General features: G+C 43.5%; 1 protein-coding gene across 10 annotated transcripts in view; it reads right to left on the bottom strand.

The window, feature by feature from the left end:
- The window catches only part of TMEM94 (transmembrane protein 94), a 47,427-nt gene that overhangs the window by 13,149 nt on the left and 9,707 nt on the right, over positions 1-24,571 (bottom strand). For 4 of the 10 annotated variants that reach the window (XM_071764021.1, XM_071764015.1, XM_071764014.1 and 1 more), the window contains 15 exons: positions 16,432-16,551; positions 15,634-15,761; positions 14,915-15,051; positions 14,053-14,249; positions 13,169-13,320; positions 12,979-13,081; positions 12,596-12,682; positions 11,989-12,105; positions 8,130-8,186; positions 6,203-6,307; positions 5,517-5,681; positions 5,057-5,266; positions 4,583-4,898; positions 3,680-3,853; positions 296-398 (listed from right to left, as the gene is read on the bottom strand). In XM_071764021.1, the coding sequence (XP_071620122.1) occupies positions 296-398; positions 3,680-3,853; positions 4,583-4,898; positions 5,057-5,266; positions 5,517-5,681; positions 6,203-6,307; positions 8,130-8,186; positions 11,989-12,105; positions 12,596-12,682; positions 12,979-13,081; positions 13,169-13,320; positions 14,053-14,249; positions 14,915-15,051; positions 15,634-15,761; positions 16,432-16,551 (2,171 nt within the window). Of the gene's footprint in view, positions 1-295; positions 399-3,679; positions 3,854-4,582; positions 4,899-5,056; positions 5,267-5,516; positions 5,682-6,202; positions 6,308-8,129; positions 8,187-11,988; positions 12,106-12,595; positions 12,683-12,978; positions 13,082-13,168; positions 13,321-14,052; positions 14,250-14,914; positions 15,052-15,633; positions 15,762-16,431; positions 16,552-22,298; positions 22,368-24,571 lie in introns of those variants that run through there. The other 6 variants (XM_071764017.1, XM_071764018.1, XM_071764019.1 and 3 more) reach the window with 2 other exon arrangements.

The following is a 24,571-nucleotide window of genomic DNA, read 5'->3' as shown; positions in this document are numbered from 1 at the left end:
TCTGATGATAATTGATGGTTCTACTACACAGTACAGTCAGACTCCTCTTGTAAGAAGCTAACATGGTAACAGATACAGTAAGATTTGGCTTAGTCTTTCAGTTCAACACATGGCTTGTTGCTATTTAATCTCTTCTATTGCTATAATTATAACAATTTATTATAAGCAGAGATAGCTCATGTTCATAACTGAAGCTTCTATTAAATAGCTTAATGAGCACCAGTAAAGGGAATTTTAACAAATAATTACCAGGTTCCCTCTGTATCTGATCTGCCTAAATGACAAAGCTGCCCACCTGTCAGAGCCAGAGAGGGGGTAGATATCAGTACCATCCCAAAAGTCTGTGCAGGCCTCAAGGATGATGTCAGCTGTCCCATGTGAAAACATCTGCTCAGTACCTGGGGTGTAGGAGAACAATGAGTCAGCATCACAAACTCCCAGGAAAGGGATAACATACCAACTGCTCCCTTATTTGTTAAAAGCTGGTGTTTCTGCAAACTGCCTTGATGCACTCCAGAAATCCCCTTCCCTCTGTAGAAAGTCTTCAGTCTCCAATGAGAAATTATTCAAGACTGGATGATAAGTATTCAGCAGCTGTGTGTCTAACTGTGAGTTCAAACAAGGCTTCAAATAAGTGAGCCATGCAGTCAGCTCCTAGTCCTCCTTTACACTGCATAAAAATCCTGCTCCTGCAAAAGGCTGGATAAGATCTTGTTTCTGTATCCAAGAGAACAAAAGAAAAGATACTCCTGTGTGCCTCTTCTCATGAGAATACAAGTACCAGCAATGAGCCTATGGGGATCAAAGTCTGCCTACACTGGAAAGGGCATTCAATTTTAGACCAGAGGTGGATATAAAGGATAAGAGCTATTCTTGACTACCTTCCATTCAGGTAGAAGAAGATAATTTAACAGTGAGACCCATTAGATAGCAACCTGCTTCACAAAGTGCCCTGAAAATGAGTTAAATCAGTATGAGTCAAAAGTTCAATACAACAGACTGAAAAAAATAACTCATGTTGTGGTCAGGGAAGAACTGGAAATGAATGGACACCACAGCTTGTCCTGGTTTTTTTCCTTCCACTACTTTACTCTTTAATACAGACTTAAAATCTTTCATTTCCTCTTGTAGACAAGGATGTTAAAAAGTGCTTCCCAAAGGTGTGTGATATCACTTGTCTGATGCAGGTCCCAGGCACAGGACATTAAGTTAAAGGACGTGGAGCTGCCTCCCTTTCCATGCTTCCTGCTCCCTTTCATCACCACTGATCCATTAGCATTGCAAGCACGTACACTTCTCTGTCTAGGTTCCCTCCTCCAGCTGCTCTGTGACTTTGCCCCCAACAGCTTCAAAGCTGATCTAATGAAAAAAACATCACTACCAAGAAAAATGAGTCCAGAGGCTTCTTGCAGGCATTGCTGCTGACTGGAAGTGCTCACACTAGCTGGTGAAGTCAAGAGCCAAGAAAATCCACTTGCACAAGCCAAGCAGGGACTTTCAGGAACACTGGAGGATTTTCCAAAACATAGCAGCTCTCTGCTTTCTGCTATAAATAGTCATCACACGCCAAGTTTATCAGCATAACAAACCTCCAAGACGAATAGGAGCTGTGTGTGAAAGAAGGAGCCTGTTTCAGGGACACAAAGGAGTACTTGTGCAGAGCTCTGGTTTATTTTACTGTATAAACACCTAATCCTTCCCACCTTGGGCCTATGGTCAGATAGTCCTTGCTAGGAAAGAAGAGCTGTTTATTGATTCATGCAAAACTTCTGCCCTGGACACAAAGCAAGAGCTTGCAGATGACCACACACATACACCCTGGCAGCAATTGCAATCCATTCCCCATTCAGCATCATCAGTGTCCCACACAACAATCCTTCTAAGGAGTAAATAACAGTGACAGCACATGCTATGAACTGGAAAGAGATTCATTCAATTGTCACTGCCAGCAAAGTGAGCTCAGCCTCTTCCCTTCCTAAATCATGAACTTGAAGGCCACAATTTCTCTGCCACAAGGGAAAAAAACATAATGAATGGGACATTGAGCATGAGGAGCCATTACTGAGTGATTCAGTAGGGATTCATGACTGCTGGGACTCATCAGGAATAACCAAGCCATTACAGCTGAGGCAGTGAGAGAAAAGGAATCAAAGAGTGCACCTAAATCAGAGGAAGACAGAGGTGGTAACTGCCCTGAAGATTCTGCTAAGCCTCTCATTTCCATGTGGTTTTCTGTGGATTTGGGATGAGCACTGCCAGCTGGCAAGACACATTTCAATGGAACAGCAAAGGAAAATACAGACAAGCCATCTCCTATTTCTGCTACAGCTGTAGAATTTATTGCCTATCTCCCCCTGACTTCAACCAGGGGAGTGGGTGGATTCAAAGATTTATTCACAAACAATGTATCAAGAGAGATTAGTTATGATCATCTGGTCTGAGCTTCTGCATAAAGAGAGACATTTGTTTTCACCCAGTATTATCTGCATGAACCATTATTTCTGGTTGCAAACATTTTAGAGAGTTTCAAGGAACAAGCCTGTCATGTGAGAGGAGTTCCAATGGTTAACTAACCCCACTGGCTAAATTCCTCTTAGAATTTACTCTAGACAGCATAATCCAGGTCACACAAGTATTCGTCTGAGCTCCAGCCTCTAAACTAAACCGTTTAAAAATGAGGATAAGGAGTTGAAATGAGGCAACATTACAGGTTTTTCCCTACACTAAGAATCTCAGCATCAGAAAATCTTTTGCTCACAAAAGGTAAGATAGAAGCAATCAGGACAAAAAAAAAAAAAAAAAAAAAAGCTCTTCCCCAGATTAAGATACAAATTTCACAAGAATTGGGCCAGAGAAGACAGTTTAGCTCATAAATCTCTGGCCAGCATAACAATCATATTTCAGATTCAATATTGAACATATGTCAATTCCAGAGAGCCAAGTTCAGTCAGTTTAAGGTATTAGCAAGTGACTAAGAGCTCTGACAGACAAGCTGTTAAATCTTTCTGAGGTGCTTTAAGACCTCATGGTGCCCAGCTTTCCATCCCAGCCTATTCCTATCAGAATAGGAAGGAGTAGAGGAGTGGGTAAGTCATCATGGCTTCAGGTGTTGTGCTCACAATCATCATGAGTTTGCACAGAATTTCTGCAATTTCTTATTAGTATTCAATACAGAACTAGAGAATGCAATATAGTAAACTAGACAACTGCCTCATCATGATTTATGATTTGGTTTATCAGAGGGATGAGCACAATTAGCTAAAATCCTGAGTAATATTCAACCCTGTGTAATTACCAGTTTCACTAACATAACAAAATGTGTTCAAAACCAAATAAAACCCCCACCTTGCTCTGCAATTTGGTCCCAGAAAATAGGTTTACTAAGTGCTAACTAAGATAATTTTTTGAAATTATGTATGATTCTGGAGTGAGGCAGAGCTGGGAAGAATACCCCTGTCACACTGATCACTAAGGTCTGTGGAGTGTTTCTGCACTGGTCGCAGGCAGAGTAAAGCTGTCAGCCTACACAAGGACAGACGTTGGACCTGATGATCCTGATGGGTCCCTTCCAACTTGGCACATTCTATGACTCTAGACTGTCCCAGTGTGACATTTTCTAGGCTTTGTGGATAAGATCCTCACATCCCAAGCAGATGCCCAAAGAAAGGGGAAGCCTTACTGGTAGTGGTGTCCTTCACAAACAGATTAATCATGTGGCTCAGGGGTGGTCTCCTCTTGGTGATGGATGAAAGCTTCCCCAGGATTGTTTCTTTAACCATCTCATCACTTGGCAGGCGATATAAAGCCAAATAATTCTCTTGCTTGAAAAGATCCTTAGCACCTGGTGTGAAACCTGAAACGTGAACACAAGGAGAAGAAAAAATTAGGCTTTAACCAAAGAAATGTCCTCTCTCCTGCTTCTGTGACATTTTGTTCATTCTGACATTTCTCCAGCAATATGTAGGTGAGCTGTGCTTACTTTGCATCTACACCAGCATGGCTCAAGTTCTATGATGAAAAACATTCAGAAGGACTAGATGTAATTAGTAATTACAGATTCCATGTTTCTAGTTCATTGAAGAAAGGAAATGTGAATTGAAGGAATTCACAAGAAGGGACTTCCAAGAGCTTACAGATTTTCATCCTAGTGCTACCTCTAACCTTTTATCTCTTCTATGCCTGTTTTCCTGTCTACAAAATAGGCTGAGGTTCCTCACATAATGTATACCTGAACTGCTAAAGCATTATTGTTAAGACAGAGCAGCTATCTGTGCATTAGCAGGTATTCTTTGTCACACGATGAGATTGTAAGACTCAGGCCAAGAGAATACCAAGCCTAGCCAGAGCAGGCTGGAAATATCTTTGATGACATTTATTCCTTTGATAGTTTCTACAATGTCAAAACTTGCCAAAAGCAAAGTCTTTAATAGACTCTTCTGGCAACTGAACAACAGAGTCAGCTCTGTAATTCCACCTCCTCGGCAACCAGGGCCGGGGAAGTATTTTTCTTGTGCTCTTTAAGGATTAAGTGCCTATCGACAGCTCTTATTTCCCTGTGTCTGCTCATCCAATTTCTCCTTACCTATTAGCCTGGCAAGCTCACAGAGGCCCCAGGGCACGTGGACAGGCAGCACTGCATTGTGAGTTTCCTGGAGGGCAATGTTGCAGAGGTGGTCAGAGAAGCGGCACAGACGCTCGGTCACGCTGGCGTTGCAGAGATTGAGCAGCACGTTCAGGCCCAGAGGCTTGAGGGAATTCAAGTGCATCTGCCAGTTGGAGTCATCAAACTGGATGCAGGAAGGGTTCTGCTGGTCCTGGGACAGGCTAAGCATCTCAAGGTGGTAGTCACACACAAAGTCTTCAGCCTCACAAGCCAACACCTCACTGTCACCAACAACCTGGTCCAACAGACAGGAAAATTTGAGTTGGTTATAATGGATACAGCTTGAGCCTAAAATCATGCAGGGAATTCCCAGTTCAGTTCCCAAAGGGGGAGACTCTATGGGTTTAAGTCTGTCTTATAGCTTCATATGTGTGCCCCTTCAGCAAATCTTACCTGAGTATGTTCCTCCTCTCCACCCTCTGTGTCCTTGCTAAAACTCACATTGGACCCAGAGGGGTGCTTGCTTCTGCTGTTGGGCTTTCGGTGGGCATGGGTGTCAGGAGCCTTTGGAGGGTCACTAGACCAGTTGTTCCTCTCTTGCTCATTGGTCATGTGGACTGTGTCTGCCAGGGGGCCAGAGAGCAAAGCATCTCTTTCGTGGGGCTGCAAGAGACCAGCCAAATGAACAGTGCTGATTCAGGGGGTGAACATGAACCACTGCTGATTCCTGTGCTGCTTTAGGACTCCTGTAGAAGAGGATCTCATCCTCGCTGCTGCTTTGCCTTTTAGACAAAGCACTTTGGAACAGGACTTCTCTAGTAGCAAAGGGCCTGCTCTGTAAAACCCCACTGTGTGTGTCAGCCAAACTATGATTAGAGCCAGTATATTACATTATGGATTACGTGGCCCTCACCTCATCTTCCATCTCAGGATGGCAGAAGGATCGTGTAGAGAGTTCATCAGTCAGATCTTCATGGCTATCATGAGGTGGTTCCACTTTCCCACTGAAGAACAGAACAGTCTCCGGGCTGGGGTTTGGCCAGGAAAGAATCCCCTGCTTGTCTACACAGCAGAGCACCTAGAACATCCCACAATACCCCCAGGAAAGCAAAATCTCAGTGAAAATGTTTCAGTGTTCATGCTGTAAATATTGTAAGCTTTACAAACACATGGGAGAAGAGACAAGTTGCTCCTTCACCAACTTTCTTTCTTAAGAAACTAGACCTAACAACCTTGCTCAGGATTTATGGGTTGTTTGACATCAGTTTTATCTCACAATATTACAAAACTAGGCACACAGACCATTGAAAGAAGCAATTACTGTTTCACCAGTTAGTACCTTATCAGAAATAGAGCCAGCTGGTTCTTGAGCCAAGAGGGTTATGGGACCAGAACCAGAGCTGGAAAATACAGGCACCCTGTTACATGCCACAGAGTACCTCTAGCCAGTGTTTTAGCCAGCAAATACACTGCTTGGGCAAGACAAGACAGTTATAAACTCTTCTACAAAGTAAGTGCCTGAGGGGTTTCTACTCCCAGCACAGTGAACTGATTGCTAACAGTCAGGGCTCCTCTTTCTGACAACCCAGCAATACTCACAGTAACAGATCCTAGACTGTGGAGCAAGCTGGAAGTGAAGCTCAGAGTTGGGGATTTGCCTTTTAAAACACAGAGGAAGTGGCTCCAGATACAGCGTATCATTTCCTGCCGAGGGAAGCAGAGGACATCAGCCAATTAAAGACTCATTCAGTGACAGATAAGGGAGAGAAGGAAGAAAGGGAGTATGACATTACCTGCTTTCAGGTTCAACACAATGATACACTGTAAGATAACCATCAGTCTCTGTGGGAACCTGCTAACTGATATGGTGCTGATGTTCTCCAGGGACAGACGTTTCTTCCCCCATCCAGGGGATGCCAGCAGGCAGTCTGACTGCTGAACTGAGAATTCACAAAAACTAGCTTTGTCTACCCCAAAACACAGGAAGGAATTCTGATTTGATTGGGGCTGAATCAGCTGTTACCTCTTGGTATTTTTTCCTCAAGTAACTCTCATGCCTGTGGATTACAGAGGTTGAGGCACTGAGCTTACAGTCACCAGGCTGTGAATTGAGTAAGTGGAGTCAGTGTGGGGAGAGGACTTGCCCAAGCTTGGTTACTGAGGCAGTGACAATGTTGAAAATCAAGCCCAGGTGCCCTGACTACTCCTTCATTACAAAATAATTGTAAGCAACACAGTAATAAATGTAAAGAAGGGAATATTTTGCAAAATTTAAATGTCAGGTTGTCACCCTTCATCTGCCACACAAAAATGATTCAGAGGGAGTCTGGGTGGCAGCAATCAAGCCAAGCACCAGAGCTGTATGCTTTCCTGAAGCCAGCAAAACCAGGTTTGCATTACAGTGTTATTTTACTGCTTTTTAGCTGTTGTTCTGAAATGCTGTCACTGCAGAACACTCCCCCCAAAGCTCCTCAGATCAAGTTCCTTAGATCCTGAGTGCTAGCACAGCCCTAAACAAAAATGCACAACAATCACAGCTATCACCAGGAAGAAAAAAAACCTCTTACTTTAACCAGTTTCTCATAAGCAACCATCTTACATAGGTACAAAAAGAAAGCAGCATATGTTTTAAACAAAGGCTAGCTTGAATCACTCCCATTTAACACCTGAAAAACACCTCAGCTAAATTATGTACTGGCACAGAAAGGTAACAAAATATTCAGCTAAAGAAGCATGAGTGTGTGTTTGTGTGCATCCACGTGCATTCTCATGTGTGGCTGGGAGGAAGGAGACATTGAATTTATTTTTATACTCCTGGAGTCCATCTGCCTCGTTATGGAGAAAAGAATCTTAATGCCAGCTTAGACAGAAACTCTTTCTTCTACCTGCCTGTTCAATCTGGCTGATGTAGTTTATAGAGTGGCCAGATGCAGTTCCTCCCTAGAAAAAGGTCTTTTGAATGTTTATTTGCCCCAGCTTTGGAAGACCCAGTAATGTGCTTAAGCTTGTTAAGGAGCCTATGAAACAGGATCAGACTTTTAAAAAGCCTGAACACCCCATGGTCCCCTCTCCACACTTGGTCTTGGTGCTGACCCGCATCCCCTCTGTTCTTTAGTTTTGGTCTGAAGAAGGCAGTTTTCCAAGTACTAGCAAAAGACTTCCCTTCTTTCTGACACTCACCATAAAAGGCTTATTTTACTCCTGCCACAGGAGGACTTGAAAGAAGTATTTTCTTCGGGACAGAAAAAGTTGATTTCAAACCATTTGCAATATTCAGAAAGGCAAAACTTGACTCAGTTTCAAAGTCACTTTAACCTCTGGTCAGCAGAGCAGATTTACATGGGAAGGAGTAGGGGAAAGACATGCAACCTGCGTGCACAGCAAATTAAAGCAGCAAATGAGTGACAATGGACAACTGACACAAGTAAAAAGGGTCTAGAAACAAGCAGGACATCAGAGAGGAAGGGAAAGGATATCATGAAGTTCTGCAGTGAAGATGGAAGAAAACAATTCATAATAATAGTACCTGAGAAGATACCATCTCTGTGTAGCTGCTGAGAGTGTCCTCTGAAAACTTAGCAAGCTGCAGCAAGAGAAGAGACCAGTTACTATAATTGTGCTCAGAAATGTGTCATGAGGAACATCCTTCCCTAAATACTGTGCTTTCAGAGAGAAAAAGGCAGCAGTCCTGCTCGGTGGGAATCACTGTACCAAGGCAGACCAATAATTCATCAAAGCAATTAAGTCTTTAATGGACTATGTCTTTATCTACTTGTGAAGCACAGTCAAAGTGCGTGGTGCTGTACATCACAGAAGATGACACAGTCATTACCTAAATGTCTAGAGAGAAAATAACAGCAATTAGGCCCAGAGGAGGCTCTCTTTGGATGGTTATTTTTAGACAGAAAGAGCCTGGATTGACTGATCTGTTTTTAGGCTATATTGGTCAGTGAAAATGCAGGAGTTAGAAGAGTGGCTGTAAAAGCAGGTGCCTGGAACACAATGGACACAGAGAAATGAGGTGATGTGAATGGGATGTGGGTAGGAAATGAAAAGAAATTATAGCAAGGCATCAGCCTGGAGCCCTTGGAATTACACTGAGAAAACTACTGACTCAAAATATGTGCATCCAGCACAAAGAATTTCCACAGCAGATGATGTAACTTGGAAAAAAAAAATATTGTATTAAAGTATACTCATATGCATAAGTGAATATGGCAATTACATTTGAACCTAAATAAAACAACACCCCAAATAATAATGCATATATCTGGTACTTTAAAAGGATCAGTTTAAGAAAACTGAAAGATAAATGTTAGAAATAATTTAAAGTGAGAACTATGAAGGAAAATTAGGAACTGTTTAAAAAGCAATAGTCTCATAGCAAAAATAAAAAAGCCCAGTTTTAAGTGGAAATTATAATATAAGTAAAAATTAAATTAAAAAAGTGTATTAGTAGGTAACTAAATCTAGTCCACTGCTTGCTGAAGACAGTGGCATTGCAAATGATATTGCAGGCAAGGCAGACATGTTAAATAAAATACTGCCAGTCTTTATCCAGTGATATAATCAAAACGTATGATACCCATGAAATATTTTCCATTCCAACACTAGCTACTGAAAGTAAATATGTTTTAATTAGCAGGTCTGGACAACTTTCTGACTGTTACTGCTGATTTTGCAAAAGGCTTGAAGCATGGATTAAGTCCCAGTGCAATAGAAGGAAGCTAACATGGTGCCAATGCCAAAAAAAGGGTAAGGAGAACAAACCAAGTGAACACAGGACTCCAGACTTTGATTTCAAACAGAAAAACAGCAGCTAATATTAGACTCAATTAAAAGAAAAGCAGTGAATAATATGATCAGTGCCAAACACCACAAGAATGTGGGTTATAAATCTCAACAAACTATTGTTTGTCCTCCCCATAGGCTCAGCTGCTCCCCACTATAACTGGGTCACTTGCTGGTGGTGTCCCAGGCTTTTTCTATATTGTGATTTTTGGGGGGACAAAATTACAAATTTGAGTGATATAAGTAATGCTTTGTATGTAGACCATATGGTCCTTTGACTTGATACAAAAATGCTTTAGATTAATACTGGAGAAATTGGGCCCATACTACATACAATAGAAATAGACTATGTGCAAGTGGAATAAAAACTGAAGAATTATTCTCAGTAAGATGTGTTACTAGTTAAAGCAGGGACAAATTCTGGGTATTTTGCTAACAGCCTGAAAGCAAACTAAAAAAACATTACTAATGGTAATATAACTATAACTATAGCTATAACTATAACTATACAGAGTTTGGTGCAGGGTCCAATAATAAAGAGAAAAGACCACTGTTACAGAACAAATGGATTGCTTGGTAAATAAGCAAAACCATGCATGCCAACAGCCACAAAGGTAATGTTGCATTCCTAGGAGCAAAAACGAAAGTTGAGGAAATTGAGCCAAAATTAAAAGGATGAGGACTCTGCTTTAGAAAGCAGTAACAGTAGATTATCAGCTGAACAAAGCCTGGCCATTTAAAACACTGGCTAAAAGATCTAATATGATCCTTTGTTGCACAACAATGGAACACAGAGTAGAAACTTGAAATTATTCTGGAATTTAGCACAAGCACAACTGGAATATTGCTGGAATATTTTGTGAGTTTTGGAGATTCATAATTCTACAGTGATCCTGAAGTACTGGAGATAGCTAAGAGGAAAGCCAAGAGAAAGCTTAGAGGGTTGGACAATATACTTATAGTGATTCAAGGTGTTTTAAACTGTTTACTTATCCAAAGTAAACCAGAAATTTGATTGACATCAAATCTCTTAAATATAGGAGACAAAGATGTAAATATCCAAGGGCTGGAAGTCGGATACTACAAAAATTCCCACTAACTCAGAATGCCCGTTTTTAGCAGTGAAGGTAAATAATTACTGAACCAATGCACCAAAGGCAGTACAAATGTTTTTCAACCAATATCAAATTCCTTTCTGAAAGGAATGCTGCTGTTGTCCAACTGGAGTAATGCAACCCGAGGCAGGGGCTTGTTTAGGGGGGCTGAGGTTTGTGTCCTGCAGGGTGTCTCACTAACCAGTCAAAAGGGTCACTTATGGCCTTGAAAAACTGGGAATCAAACAGCTTGAACACGATGAGAGGTGGCAGAAGTTAGAGAAGAGCATCACACAGGTCAGCTGCTTGGAGACAAGAGGGTCTTACCTGCCACATTTTGAACAGAGTACAGAGAAGGAAGGGGTGAAATAAAGAGGCCAAGAGAAGACTACCCTAGTCAAGGGGGAGAATGACCAGGGCACATCACAACACTTGTTCTGCAGCAGCAGGGATGGAGAATCATGTTTGAGATGTCACAGAAAGAGCTGGCTGGACAGAGTAAGTTGCCTGGACAAGAAAAAGGAGAGGAAAGAACACAAGGAAGGTGCAATTATGAGTGACAGGGTAAATGGTATGTTGAGAACAATGAAGCAGGGAAGCCAAGGAGCTCTGGCTTTTCCCAACCAAAAAGTAAGCTATGAGGGAAAAGAGAAAGGTTCCAGAGACAGAAAGCAAGAGATGCTGAGAAGGTGTGGGAAAGGTAAAAGTGGAGAAAACACTGAAAAGAGATGATAAAGGTGCAAATGCACTGAGGGAGGTAATGTGTGTCCCCTGTCTGTCCCCTTACAGGACACAGGCAGCTTAGTCATGTACAACCTATAGGAAAAAGAATAGAAAACACAAACCGAGGGTCACAGAGGCCATGGAAGGACAAAGAGAGAGAAACTCTGCTGGAGTACAAGCTAAACAGAAGTCAGCACAAAAGACAAACATAACACAGTGCATCTTGCCAATACTGCCACCAGGAGAGAACAAGAGACACTCATCAGCATATCCAGTTCAGGATCACATATCCAAACTCCGTTCCTCAAACCCCCAGAAATTCCTCTTACACCCTGAGAAAGGTCATGCCTACAAGCAAAGCCCCAGAGCCTCAGGAAGGGGCTGTTCAGGCCACATGTTAAACCAGGGGATTGCAGGGGATCTCATGTATCCCATTCCTCCTCTGGCTAAATGTTCTCTAGTTACAGCCACCACAGGGCATTTATCTCCATGTTGACCTCTTAGAGAGATTACATTTAGACCTGATAGAAAGCATATGCCTAGAAGAGATTTATGGAATCATGAAGCTTCCTAAAACGTTGGGATATCTCTAAACAGGTTAAAAAAATTAAAACACCTGTTCAAGAAGAAGCCTGTATTCCATCAAGAAGGCACAGCTGAGACAACCAAAGATCCAAAGCTTTTATAATTACGTGGACATGTCTGCTGACTTCATTGTGCTCACTTCACAGAGCCTTTCCCCTCTCCTGCAGTGGTTTGATGTGGAGAGATACCTACCAGTGAGGTGGATGAGGCCTTGCTCATCTGGGCCAAGACTCTGGCTTCTCCAAAGGCTGTAGCAAGAATCCACAGGACAGGGAAGAGCAACGGAAGGATGGGTAGGACACCATTCACCTGAAAAAAAAAACTGTAATCACCAGCAAGCAGAGACAACAAGAAGCCAGAACTCTCACATGACCAATGAGAGAGATAATGGTGGAAAGGCAATGGGAGGAAGGAGACTGCTTGCTCTGGAAGCAGAGCAACACAAGGAGTAGCACAGAAGGGAAGACACATCCACCCTTGTGGGCTTGTAATGAAGGAGGCCATCAATAAAACACACCAACGTGCAGCATGTTTTTCTGCTGAATTTTCCAAGTTTAAAGGCAAAGGATACTATATATGCACACATGGCAAGTGAGAGAGCAAGCAACACAAAGAGCAGTCTAGGAGGAATGGCCAGAGTAGAGCTGCTGCCCAGCTCCACCGAGAGCTCCTGGACCCAGCACGCACAGGGGTTGTGCATAAGATGCTGTCACAGGATGAAGCAAGTGACTAAGGGAGGGGACTGGTCCCAGTGGTGCTCTGGAGAGGAGGTGTAGTGGAGCCCAAAGCACTCCTTTACCTGCAGCTGAAGAAGACTGTACTGCCAAGAAGCAATTCCAGGAGCTTTGAAAATGAAGCGCACAGCATTGGTGATCAGGAAGCCTGCCTGCAATTCAAAGAGAGATGACACTGGCACCTGACCATTAGTAGGAAAGGGGGTTCCACTGCCTCAGCAGCATTGGGAAAGTCTGAAAGATATACTTGGTCTGCTGCTGCAGTTCTTGCCACTCTCATGGTTAGATGGCTCAGCATCTTTGCTTCTCTGAACTACCCAAGGTACATACTGAGTCAGCTGCATAAGTTACAGCCTGGCCACAATTTCCTGTTGATGGCTGCAAATTCTTCACCTTTATTGACAAATCATGGCTATATTCAACAACAAAGGCTTGAAATGAGACCTACCAGTACAATAGGGACAGCATATTTCAGCATCACTGACTGTACAGTGAATCTCTCATTATCCAGGGCTGTCACAGGACGGGACAAAGCCATTTCCAGACACCACCTAAAATATGGAAAGCACTCTAAGATGTAAGGCAGCAACAAAGACACAGGCAAGCTGTACAGGTGTTGTGCACTGTATTTAACCCACCTGACATTATCAATTATTGGGGTCTTCAAGACACGGAAGAGACGATACAGCTGAGGGTTCTGAGGTCCTTTCTTCACTTCTCCCCTTGGGGAGGGAGGAGGAGAAAAAGGTGGAAATAGATCTCCTGGCTCAAGAACTATGTGCTCATCATCCTAGAAAAACAAGCAGACAGGTCAAAGGCTGCACAGTCAGGGCCTTGGTAGAATCCTGCTGCAAGAGACTGAGGTTTAGTACAGCAGGATCCCTCCCACTGCAAGGGACACAATACCTGTTTCTTTCTCTCAGCTCTCAAAAATTCATTAGCTAAATTAGCTAAAATGAAATGCTTATGTTTCATTTCAACATCTGCTTATTTAATGAAATTTGACATGAGTGTTAGCATGAAACCCAACAAAGGTGTAAATTTCAAGCTTTAAAAATTTTCCAATCTTCTTCAGCAAATTCTTTGCATAGATCTTGTAACTGGTTCATTCATTTATTTCTTTTCCAAGAATTTTATAGTATGTTCTTTTATAGCAAATCAGTAGTAAGGAGAAGGCCAAAGCAGACAAACTTTACTTCTCCACATAAAAAGCAGGATAAAGTAGGGAGGGTTTATGTCACATCGTCCTAGTGGATAGATTCACTCCACTTATATTTAACAACAAATTACTATTCCTCCTTGACCTGGAATAGATGGAAATATAGTGCTTTGGGTTTGGGAGTTTGTAAAGAAGTTGTAGTCTAATGAAGCACTGTCCTTGACTGAAATGGAATTTCAAACTTTTTTCAAGGTCAGAAGAAATAAAACACTCCAATTTTCTGTACACTGGGAGTTAAAAGAGTATTAGAAAATTCTAGGAAATACATTGTTACAGGCCAGGGAAATAAGACAAGCAAGTTACCTTAATCCCTCTCAGAGAGGCAAATGACTCCTGGCCTGGCCTCAAAGCAATGACATCTCCTTCTACTAAAAGGCTCACAGGCAGGTTGACAAGATGACCATCCCTGTAGGCCCAATGAAGGGACCAGGATGGGGCATAGGGCATGTGAAGGTCAGGGTACATGGAGTCTGGCCATTTCACCTCTTTGCCAAGTGTATCTGAAAGCACAAAGTGTGAAAGAATTAAGTGATAATTCTGGAGGGGCCAAGTAAGAATCAATTCACATCCTCGTAAGGGTAGATGTCCTCCAGTGCCAAGCTCAGTCCATTCTCATTATCTTTTTATCTTCTCTCTCTTTTTCCTTGCTGGCTTTTCCCCTCTTACTCCACTCAGTATTAACAGCTCAACAGTCATTTTATAACCTTGAAGTCAAACTTGTACAATGGAAAAGCTAAAGGCTGTCCTTAAAACTGCTGCACTATAATGAACTGCCTCCTCAGGTTCAAATGCCCCTGTTGAGACGATGCTCACACACAGCAATTTATTTCCTCTGTTCTGTGTTTTGGTACAACCCCACAGATTCTCCTATCATCATCTGCTCCAAGTCAGATATTTTTGTAAGATACTGAGGATTAGAATTACTCCAAAGTACAGACATAACAGACACCTACCTGATAACACACAGATTGGAAACACATGGCCACATGACAGCTCAAAAGAACTATTCTACAGGACAGGCATGAGTAGGACACAATTCTCACAGCCCATTTCTGTGTAACATAGGAGATGACTAGCAAGCTCAATTAGTAACATATGTGATCAGGTTCAGAGAAAACTCCCATGGGAGGAAGACCTAAACGCAAAGAGATGAATGAGACCTCACCATTTATCTTCTGAATGATTGTCTGAAGTCTCCTCTCCACCTCTCTGCACTTCAGCCTCTCCTGACGCCCGATCATGAAGAGATCCAAGAGGAGGAGGAGGAAGAGTGCCAGTGCATTAACTATCTCAGCACCTTGGCTTTGCATAGCAGAACAGAAGAGAGCAGAAAACATGAGGTTTGAGTAAATGAGCAGAAAATACTGCCAGCCACCCACAGAGATAAATGAGCACCTGCCTGTTTGTTTATTCCTACATCCCACAGACTTAGGGCTAAAAAAAGGATAGCAGGGAAGCTATGATCACATTTCTTCTTTAGTATAATGTCACCAGGGAAGACTGAAAGCACACATCTCAATTAAAAATGTCCCTTACAAATAAAGTCAAGGCATGCTATGGTGCATGGCATGAGCCACTAACTACTCCCAATTTTTGAATCCTTTCTTACTATGATAATGCCTTGGCATCTTTCAAGATCTAGGAATTTTGTAGAAAAAAAAATCTGTCTCTCCACAGGACACTCCATGGGTCTTTTAGAAGTACCATCAAGTTGGCTGAAGTTTTGCAAACAGGACTAACACAGAATCACCAGTATGAGTATGTTAATATCTGGATGTCTAGACAGAATGAGGGACAACACTGTTATGTCAGCCACATACAGTGTAGAAACACTATAAAACTACCACCTTGCTTCAGTTAACCAGCATTGGATGTTTTACTTACCTCCCCTGTGGCTGGCTCCCATAGCAGCACAGCAGCAACAGCACTGCCAGAAGCATCAGAGATGCACCAGGCCAATGGAAACAGGAGCAACGGTTACCATGGTAAAGAAAACTGCTCCTCCACACCTCCTACGAAAGGAGAGGAGCAGACAGTCAGCATTCATAAAATACAGAGCCAGAAGTTTGAAACAGCAGAGTGAGAAAGGGTGAAGGCAGCAGTTGACACTCCAGGGAGAAAATCACTTTGAAAAAACCCTGAAAATGACACAGAGCATCCCAGATCAGTTGTGTGAATGCTACAGCACTAACAGGTCCTCAGCTGGAGAGTCCAGGTGAACACTCTCTGCTCTGCTTCTGCTTAGAAGAATGAAAACTGTTGTGTCAGTCTGCCCCACTGTCACTAACCAAGGGAGGAACACTTTTAAATACTGTGAATAAACACTAGCATTTTGTATTCAGCACACACACCAGAGAAATATGGTAGACAAGGGGACACTGTTTAGCTTCACAACTCTTTCTCTCCACCTGATACAGACCCCCCACTGCCACTAGTGACTCTTGAGGCCCTTAGATCCTTCACAGGTGAAGCTAAGTTCCTGTAGAGCTCCAGCATCCAGGAGAGAAGTGTTGAGAGAAACATACCCTTAGGTAATTCCTTCCTTTGGTCCCAAGGACTTTAGCAATTCTACACCCAGACACAGCAGCAGCAGTCGGGGAGGGGATGCAGTCAAATTCTGTTTAATCTTCAGCTTTACTTTGAGATGGGGAGACTGAGCCTCCAACCTGTTTGGTTTCTCACCTTCCATGAAGTCACTTTCTTCCGTTCCTTTTGATGCCCCTCCAGCAGTGCTGACAACTGGTCTCTCAGGATTGTGAGGGCTTTCTGTGTAGTAAGGCCCAAACTTGAGGTCATCTCATCCTGAGGTGCCAGCAAAACAAACTGTTAAGTACTTTCCTATTTTCTTTTTAGGCTTTTTTCCTAGTGGCTGATTGAGCACTCTACTATGAATGCCCTGCACTCATCATCACCAGTGTGATTCTTCATCTTCCTGAAGTCACCCCTCCTGTGAACTTTAGACTGCTGCCTGGAATTAGAGCACCTTGATAATATCAGGTAAGCAAACCGGTCCTGCCTGTGCCAGATAAATACTTTATCAAAGCACAATACCAAGTTATTTCTGTGAAACAAGATTCTAATCAGCAGAGGCTGGGGACAATACAAAGGGAGGGTGCTCAGCTCAGAGGTTACACAGACTTGAACTGGTACCAGCTTGTAGAGACAACAGAAGACAGTCATGGTAGAATTTTTATGATACAGGATGGATTCTGATGACAGTAATAACAACTAAGTAGAATATCTGCAATTCTAATTGAGAGTGGTCCAATTTCCACAACTGTTCATTACAAATTTTTGGTTAAAAATGACAAGCAGGCAGGAGGTCGTGAGAGGGGTACAGCAGGTAGCATGGTAATGGTCAGTGAAAGCTCTTAGTTGCATTTCATGTTTTAATACAAATACCCTGATGGTGTGCAGTGCAAAGGATATCCTGCACATTAGAAATGCTCAGGTGTATCACACTCTTTACAAGAGTTCAGAATTACTGACCATAAAACAGGCAGGAAGCTTTCCCCACCAGTTCCCACCAGTGGGACACAGCCCAGCAACAGAGCTGCAGCTCTTCCTGCTATTGCAGTCAGAAGCTCTTCCCAGCCCTGCCAAATCCACTGTGATCTCAAGCTGCAGCAGCTCTGCTCCTCAGGAGCTGCATCCACACACCCAGCTCTGCAACTGCAACTCAGTTATCATCTGTACTTTTCTTCCTGTTCCTTAAATGAGTGGTTTCATGAACATTTACAGGAAACTAATCTTGGACTTCAGACTCATTTGCATTGACAATCCAATCCAAAACTGTAACATAAGCATGAAGCAGACAGATGCTCTTTAAACTACCACCTACACACACACTCCCCACCTATCAGGGACAATTTGAAACAGTAAATTCTGGCCAGGCAGAGTCTAGCAACACTGCTTTAGCTGCACTTTTACAGGACTAAAAATAATCCTGCTGTAGTTTTCATTCTGTGTCAGTTTTAGGAATAGAGGAAGCAGTTCTCTGTTGTTCTTGGAAGCAGCCCAGGTAACATCAGCACAGGACTAAACGTAGGAGTCTCTCAAAGACTCCCAGAGGAGAAGATAGCAGGCAGCATAGCTGGCAACAGACATGCTACTGCACCACAGGAGTGCTGCAAGCAGGAGTGCTTGTGAGCAACACAAAGCAAGTGACAAAATGAGGTTTCTCTCTCTCTGCTGACTGCTGGCTGTGTGGGGCATGGCAGAGCACCCAAAGAGACACCCAGCACTTCCAGCACAGGAAAGGCAGACAGAGAAATAAAAGACACGTCATGAAAATAAGAGTGACTTTGAAAAGCAAAGTCTGCTTAGACACTAAGCTGGTTCCAATGGACACATCAACACCTACAGAAGAACTGAGAGGAAAGCTGCACTTGCTGCCAACATCTGCCAGCACACAACTGCCTGACAGAGAAACTGCCCCATGACAGCAGGCAGGGAAAGGCAGCAAATCCAGAGGTCATCAAAAAGGTTCCTGAAAGACCTGCACACCTGCTCCAGTCTTTACAGAGGAGTTACTGTTCTGCAGTAGTATCTGTTGAGGTGAGGGCAGCCACAAAGGAAGGTGTCTGTAGCAGGAGAGCAAGGACAAGGGCAGAGTGTGGCAGGGCTGGAGAGGCAGAAGAGCAGGAAGGGCAGGGATTGTTATACACCCATCCTGACACCTAAAACGTGGAGTATTTGGCAAAGCAGGCAGAGCCAGCCTGGCAAACACTGTAATAATGCCAGTGAGAGGCTGCCTGACTCAGATAACCTACTGCTGGGGAACATCAAGGGAAAGCCTTTGGAACTGAGGAATGAAAAGGACTGGTGAGAAGAGCCACCCTGAGCTGCTGGCAAGGGGCAGCTGGAGGTTTGCAGAACAGGAGCTGCCCCGCTAAGCCATCAGCTGCTAATGAGGCATTTTTCAGATGCCCTAAAGTAAACCTTTCTATATGGCAAACCTAGGTGCTTTCAAGCTCTGTCCCAGAGGGATCTTCCCAGCCTTTCATCAGCTGCCAGTGCTCTTCCTGCCACTAAACAGGAGGTGAGCACCCCAGGGTGAAGAAGCCATTCACCAGAGGTGTCAGTTCATTACTTAAAAACTCAGCATGCACCTCTTTGCTTTGGAAAGCTGCATTCAAATAGTAATCCCCTAATTTTCTGGTCAAAACAAAACCAGCAAGAAACCCTCCCACCCAGCTGCCTTAGCACAGGGTTTCCTCTGAAGAACAAAAAAGAAAAAAATAGACAGCAAATGCCATGTTACAGTGAAAGCAAACCCCTGATGGGTATCAGAAGGCATTTTAAAAGGCTGCACTTTTCTTTTGCCCATGCCTAAAGGAAAAATGTCCTGAGGAGAGAATAAACAGTTGCTTCCTCCTTTGCCCTGAGAGGCTGGAGAACACACCAGCCTCTAAGTGCACTTATGGCTCATCTGGAGCTGACCCCTGCCCCGGCTATCACAGCTGAAGCCAGGTAAACAGGGGATGATGGCAACCTCCTGCCTTGCAGAGGATAATGTGTCTCACTTAGAGTTGTAATCTGCAGGATGACTGTTAAGGAAAAAGCACACAGTGTAGGAGATGTTTTTGTACCTGTGATTTCATTTTCTAGAGGGAATGAATGCACCCAAGTGTGGACTGGGCAGGAAGATGAAAAGACTCACGAATGGGCTCCTCTTTTCTTCACTTCAAATTACTGCTTAGCTTGCCTGCAAATGTCAGGGAAATATATATAATGATATAATGTGTGGTGGTGTATCACATGTGCCAAACATTTTTGTCAGTAGTACTGGAGCACAGATATATTCTTTGCTTTACAGAAGTCACCCTTCCAACTGCTTCTGTAGGCAAGTCAGTTGGTTCAACTCAACAAAGTGGGTTGAATCATCCTTCATCCTCTGTGGGTCCCTTGCAGAATAAGGGCTTCTGTACATGTCAGTGTAGCTGCCTTTACAAAGATTGTTTAAACAAATACAGAAATAGAAAACAGAAGATTTGTGCTAGAAGATTCAGTTTTCACAGACTGCAGTTGCAAAAGTTTCACAGACCTTTGATGCAAAATGGTATAAAAACCCCCACCAGGCAGCTGGCAGATTGTTTCCCTCTTTCCAGGCTGCACACACGAGGTCCCTTTTTAAAATGCTTCTACTCAGTTGCTTTTCAGATTTCAACAGTTGGAAGTGGGCAACAGAATGTTCTCCTTTTTTTCTGAGAGCTATTCTGCATTCCTAGCAGAAACAAGGAGGCAGTTTTTAATTTAACACTGACATTTTGCACACTATTAATCTACTTCAGGGATTACACCTCCTGAAATGTAAGCACTATTCACAGTTTCAAAAACACATAAGTAACTCCACTGAATATATTTGTATTTAGTACTGTAATCAGATTCTTGCTTAGGATAAGGCACAATATGACCCATAGTGGAGTTTTTTTGGGTCTCAACAGAGAGGATGACAGACACCACATGGATGGCAACAGTTTCCTGAGGCACCACTCCTTACAACAGGCTAGTGCTAGAGACATTTATTCTTGTTCGAAAGCAAATCATCAATATGCTACAGCTCTGTCCAACTGCTCAGAGCACTCTGAGTGCCTAAAATGGCATTTCTCTGCTAGAGAATGATACAGGTGTAGCCAGCAAAGCCAATAAACAGGACATTCTGGGCAAATGTTTCCCTTCAATACCTACATCCTCCTTTTGTCATTCTTAGTGCTCACCTGATTACTTTTCAAAAGATGTCTGGTTGACATCTAGCAAGACTGCTTCTCCAGTCCAGGAGAAGCATCCAGGCTACATAAAGCCTCCACCTTGACACATTCTTATTCCACAGGAGGATTTTATGAATAAGACTCTGGACTATCCATCTGGACAGCTGGTTCTGTTCTTCCTTCTGCCACAGAATTCCAGCATGGCAATGTGAAAATCAGATGCTCCTTTGCACCTTAGTTTCTCATCTCTACAAGGGGACTACCAACTCCCCATCAGCTGTAGGTGTGAAGATTGTGACATTCACCAACCCACCTGAACACTGCTGGAAAGCACAGAAAAAAAAGAAACATGTCTTGATACCTGCACAATTAAGGCAGCTCCACCAAAGAGATCATGGCTTTGTTGAGACCACTCTCTTTAAAACTGGACGTGCCAGGAATGGCACCAGTAGGCACAAGGAACACAGCTATTGAACTCAGTTTAAACATCACCTGATGGGAGCTTGGCAGCCATGGCTCAGCTATTGGTGGTCTCAAATCTAAGGGAACAAGCAAAGTCTTTAGCATAGCAGTGCCCAAATTAATGGACAGAGTCAACAGCTGTCTCCATCTGCACCTGCAGCAACAGTATGGAGGTCAGCCTAGACCTCTCCTGGACAAAAGGGCCCCCACAGCTCAGTAACTGGATGACTGGGGGAGCTCCAGTGGACCCTGGCCTTGAGGCTCTCCACAGCTCAGCACTAATATGGCCTGCAGATTTACATTGCAAAGAGACACAGCTGCAGGAGCACAGATCTCTGAGAGACCTGGCCAAAGCAATGCTAATCAGCCATTTGAATCACTACTGTACTTCGGTGTGAACGGAGTCAATTTTAACTCAGGCAATGAGATTCAGATCTTACACCCCCCCCATAAAGCACAGAGGAAGATGCCAAGAAGCAAAATCAACCTTACCACATGGGTAATGCAAAGCCCAGTGCTTTGCCTCTCCCTCAGCCCACAGCAGCTCAATGGCAGAGAAAAAGGTGACCACTCCCCAGGTAGCAGCCCAGTTCTGAATCCTACATTCCCTCCTCTGTCTCTTGGGACCTGTTTGCAGCAGCAAATCCCCAACCATAGTTACCTGCCCCAGCAGGCTGCTGGCAGGGTGAGGCAGTGTTTATGCACTGCTTGGAAGCTTACCTGTACTATGCAATTATCGAGCTCTAATTACTGTAATTTATCCAGGTACAATATTCCTCCAAGTTCAGAGAGCAGTTAGGGATCCATATTTTTTCTGGCTTCAACACACAGCATAACTGCTTTATGCCAATGCAGGGCTTACTCCAGAGGATGCTAATCCCCTCCCAGAGGCCAGCAGTGCTCAGAGATCCCCACGACTTCAGCACATCTTTCATTCCCACATTAGCTTCCTTCTAGTCCCCAGTTCTTTATCTGAGGACTTTAGAGACTAAAACCACAACAGGTACAACCTAGAAGGTGTGAGACATTTCAAAAGGATAAGGAGGTTCAACAGCTACAGATCACAACACACAGAAGAAAAAACACAAACTGAAGTTTTGAGGCAGGGGGGCAGCAAAGCAGGAGTCAGAAGCTAAAATCATGTTCAGCCCCTGCTGTTGGTTCCAGGGTTAAATCTGCAGTTTAAATCACAGCTTCTTCCCCCATCACCTCCAACACCAAGCCACTCTCTAGCAAAAATAATCATTCACTGCTTCATGTCCTGCCATAACCTTCTCCTCAAAGCTCTTGGTTCACCATCGCATCAGGCAGGATGCAGGTTGGGGAGGGAAAGAGGGAAAGCCATTTTGAATTTAAATGTTAAGGAGAAAAACTTACTTTGTGGCATTTGCCTCGGTGGGGGATCCAGAGATCAGCCTGCTTGAAGATCATCTGGGCTAAATTCCTGTACCACTTCCCCAGCAACTTGCACTGCTGCTGCCCTCCAAAAATGATAGAGCAAAGAGGGAGAGAGAGAGCAAGACTGTGCAGAGCCCAGCGCTGCAGAGAATGAGACAGAAGCAGCAGAGTGAAGCACCAGTCTGCTGATTAATTCAGGCTGTTCCCAGTCACGCTGCAGATCCAGCAAGGAGGCGGTGGATGGGGGTGGCGGATGAGGGAGAGAATGGCCCGGGGGGGGGAAGGAGGGGAAGCAGAGAAGAGAAGAAAGTTTGCCCAGGATAGCACCAGATGTCTGGAAGAATGGTCCATTCATCAGATGGAGCCGACACAGCCAGAATCCCTGTGTTCCCTGCCTGTAGAGATGCATATGCATGCACAGGAAGGGTTGATGCTGACAGACAGGGGTCTGTAGGAAAGCAGATGGCAAATTAGACAGGACAAAGTGCTGTAAAATATACTACAGGGGAAGGAGCACCTGAGCAGGCAAAGAAAAAAACAGATTGAGACAGAGAGACCCAGGAACACGAACTCCTCCACATAAATCTAGGAGAGTTTTCCAGATGATTCCACAGCTTTGCAATTCCAGCTCAATTTTAAAATATAAGCATTTGCTGTTTAAATAAGTTGAGAGAGTTACAGGTCAAGTCTTAAATGTTCCCTCCCTCTTCTCTAATTGACAAAGAAAGCAGGAAAAGTCCCTCTCAGCATCTAATATTCATACATCCTGAGCCACACAACCTAAACTGAAGTAAATTCTGCAGTCATGAGCCCCATCCCTGGGGCACTCCGCTTACTGACACTTGGACAGTGGCACAGAGAAAGCAAAGGAATAGTGCAGACAGGGAAGTGCTGGGTAGAACAACAAATAATGGGATAAAAAGGCCCTTGGGGATGAAGAAGGAATGAGCCTTCTCTCTCATTCTCATCTTTTACAGGTATGCTTTCTTCTTACTGTTGGAGGGAAGCACCTTTCCAAGAGAGTTTTATATAGCTCCGACTTCAGTGCTGTCCTAATTCTGTCTGAGGTTTTCCAGTTCTGCAAAGCAACCACTAAAACAATTACTTTCAATCCACATTGAATGGGGTGAAGAACTAGCCCAGCCAAGAACAATGTCCATAGTTTGCCAAGGATTCCAAAAGAAAGGCTTCCTGTCTCAGCACCCCATGTAGCTTTGAACTGTGTACAGGTGTCACCTGCTGTTCCTGGCCAAGCTCTTCACTTCCTTTCCTCCCCATCCCTGGGACTCAGATGCTCAAATTATTATATTTAAAGCCAGAAGTGCAGAGATTAAGAGTTCTCTGTACCCAGTGCAGGGTAGATCTAAGACAGCTCCTGAAAGGACAAGTTATCACCTCTGTACACTGAGTTGCACATCAGTGTGTAATCTCACAAAGCTCTTTAAGTTGAAGGGAAGCAGAAACTGCATTTAATGTCATTTCAGAATGAAGAGAGAGAGAAAGAGGCAAGGCATCCTTCATCCTTCTGTAGGGTATTTTGTTACCTAGACAACAGTTTTAAACTGCAGAGAGGAACAATATGTCCTAATGGCACAATTTTTCCTTCCTTTCTTTTTTCCTGCTAAGAAACTACCCACCTACTCACTTCTACACGAATAAAAGAGAAGAAAAACAAAGGTATCAACAACAATATGGGGTTAGAATGAGCAAACCCTTACACAACACACACGTGTCTGCTGCCTCCTGTCTTAGTCCTTGCTCAGCTGCTTCCTGTGGCTCTGCACCTTCTGGAGACTCAAATGACTGAGTGAAACTGCTTGCTGGTGACAGTGCAGTACCAGAATTACCCTTCAGCTTCAAACGAAGGTGGTTAAGAGGTCCCAACACAACTTTCTCCCAGCTCTGAAACACCAGTTTTAGTTGTGAACACAAATGGAAATAGTTCAAATTGCCACTTCTTGTTTACCCCACTGTTGGGGAACCTTGCTCTGAAGTGTTCTGTGTAGGACAGTAATTAGCACTATGTAGCTTCCTTCTGATTTCAGCTGCTATCATAAATTGCACCTGGACATGCATTTGTGCATTAAACAACAGATTGAAAGAAAAGAGGCTGTAAACTTGAGATCTGAAGATAAAAGTATTGGTTGAAATAAAAGACTGAGTTTAAAGATAGGGACTGAGACCCATACAAAAACTGCACAGGTGAGAGACACCTGTGTAGAAAGGATCAGTTTGTGAAAAAGTCCTTGGAA

Source organism: Heliangelus exortis, chromosome 20 (assembly GCF_036169615.1).
Source record: "Heliangelus exortis chromosome 20, bHelExo1.hap1, whole genome shotgun sequence".
Taxonomy (NCBI): domain Eukaryota; kingdom Metazoa; phylum Chordata; class Aves; order Apodiformes; family Trochilidae; genus Heliangelus; species Heliangelus exortis.
This window is presented reverse-complemented; position numbering and strand designations above follow the sequence as displayed.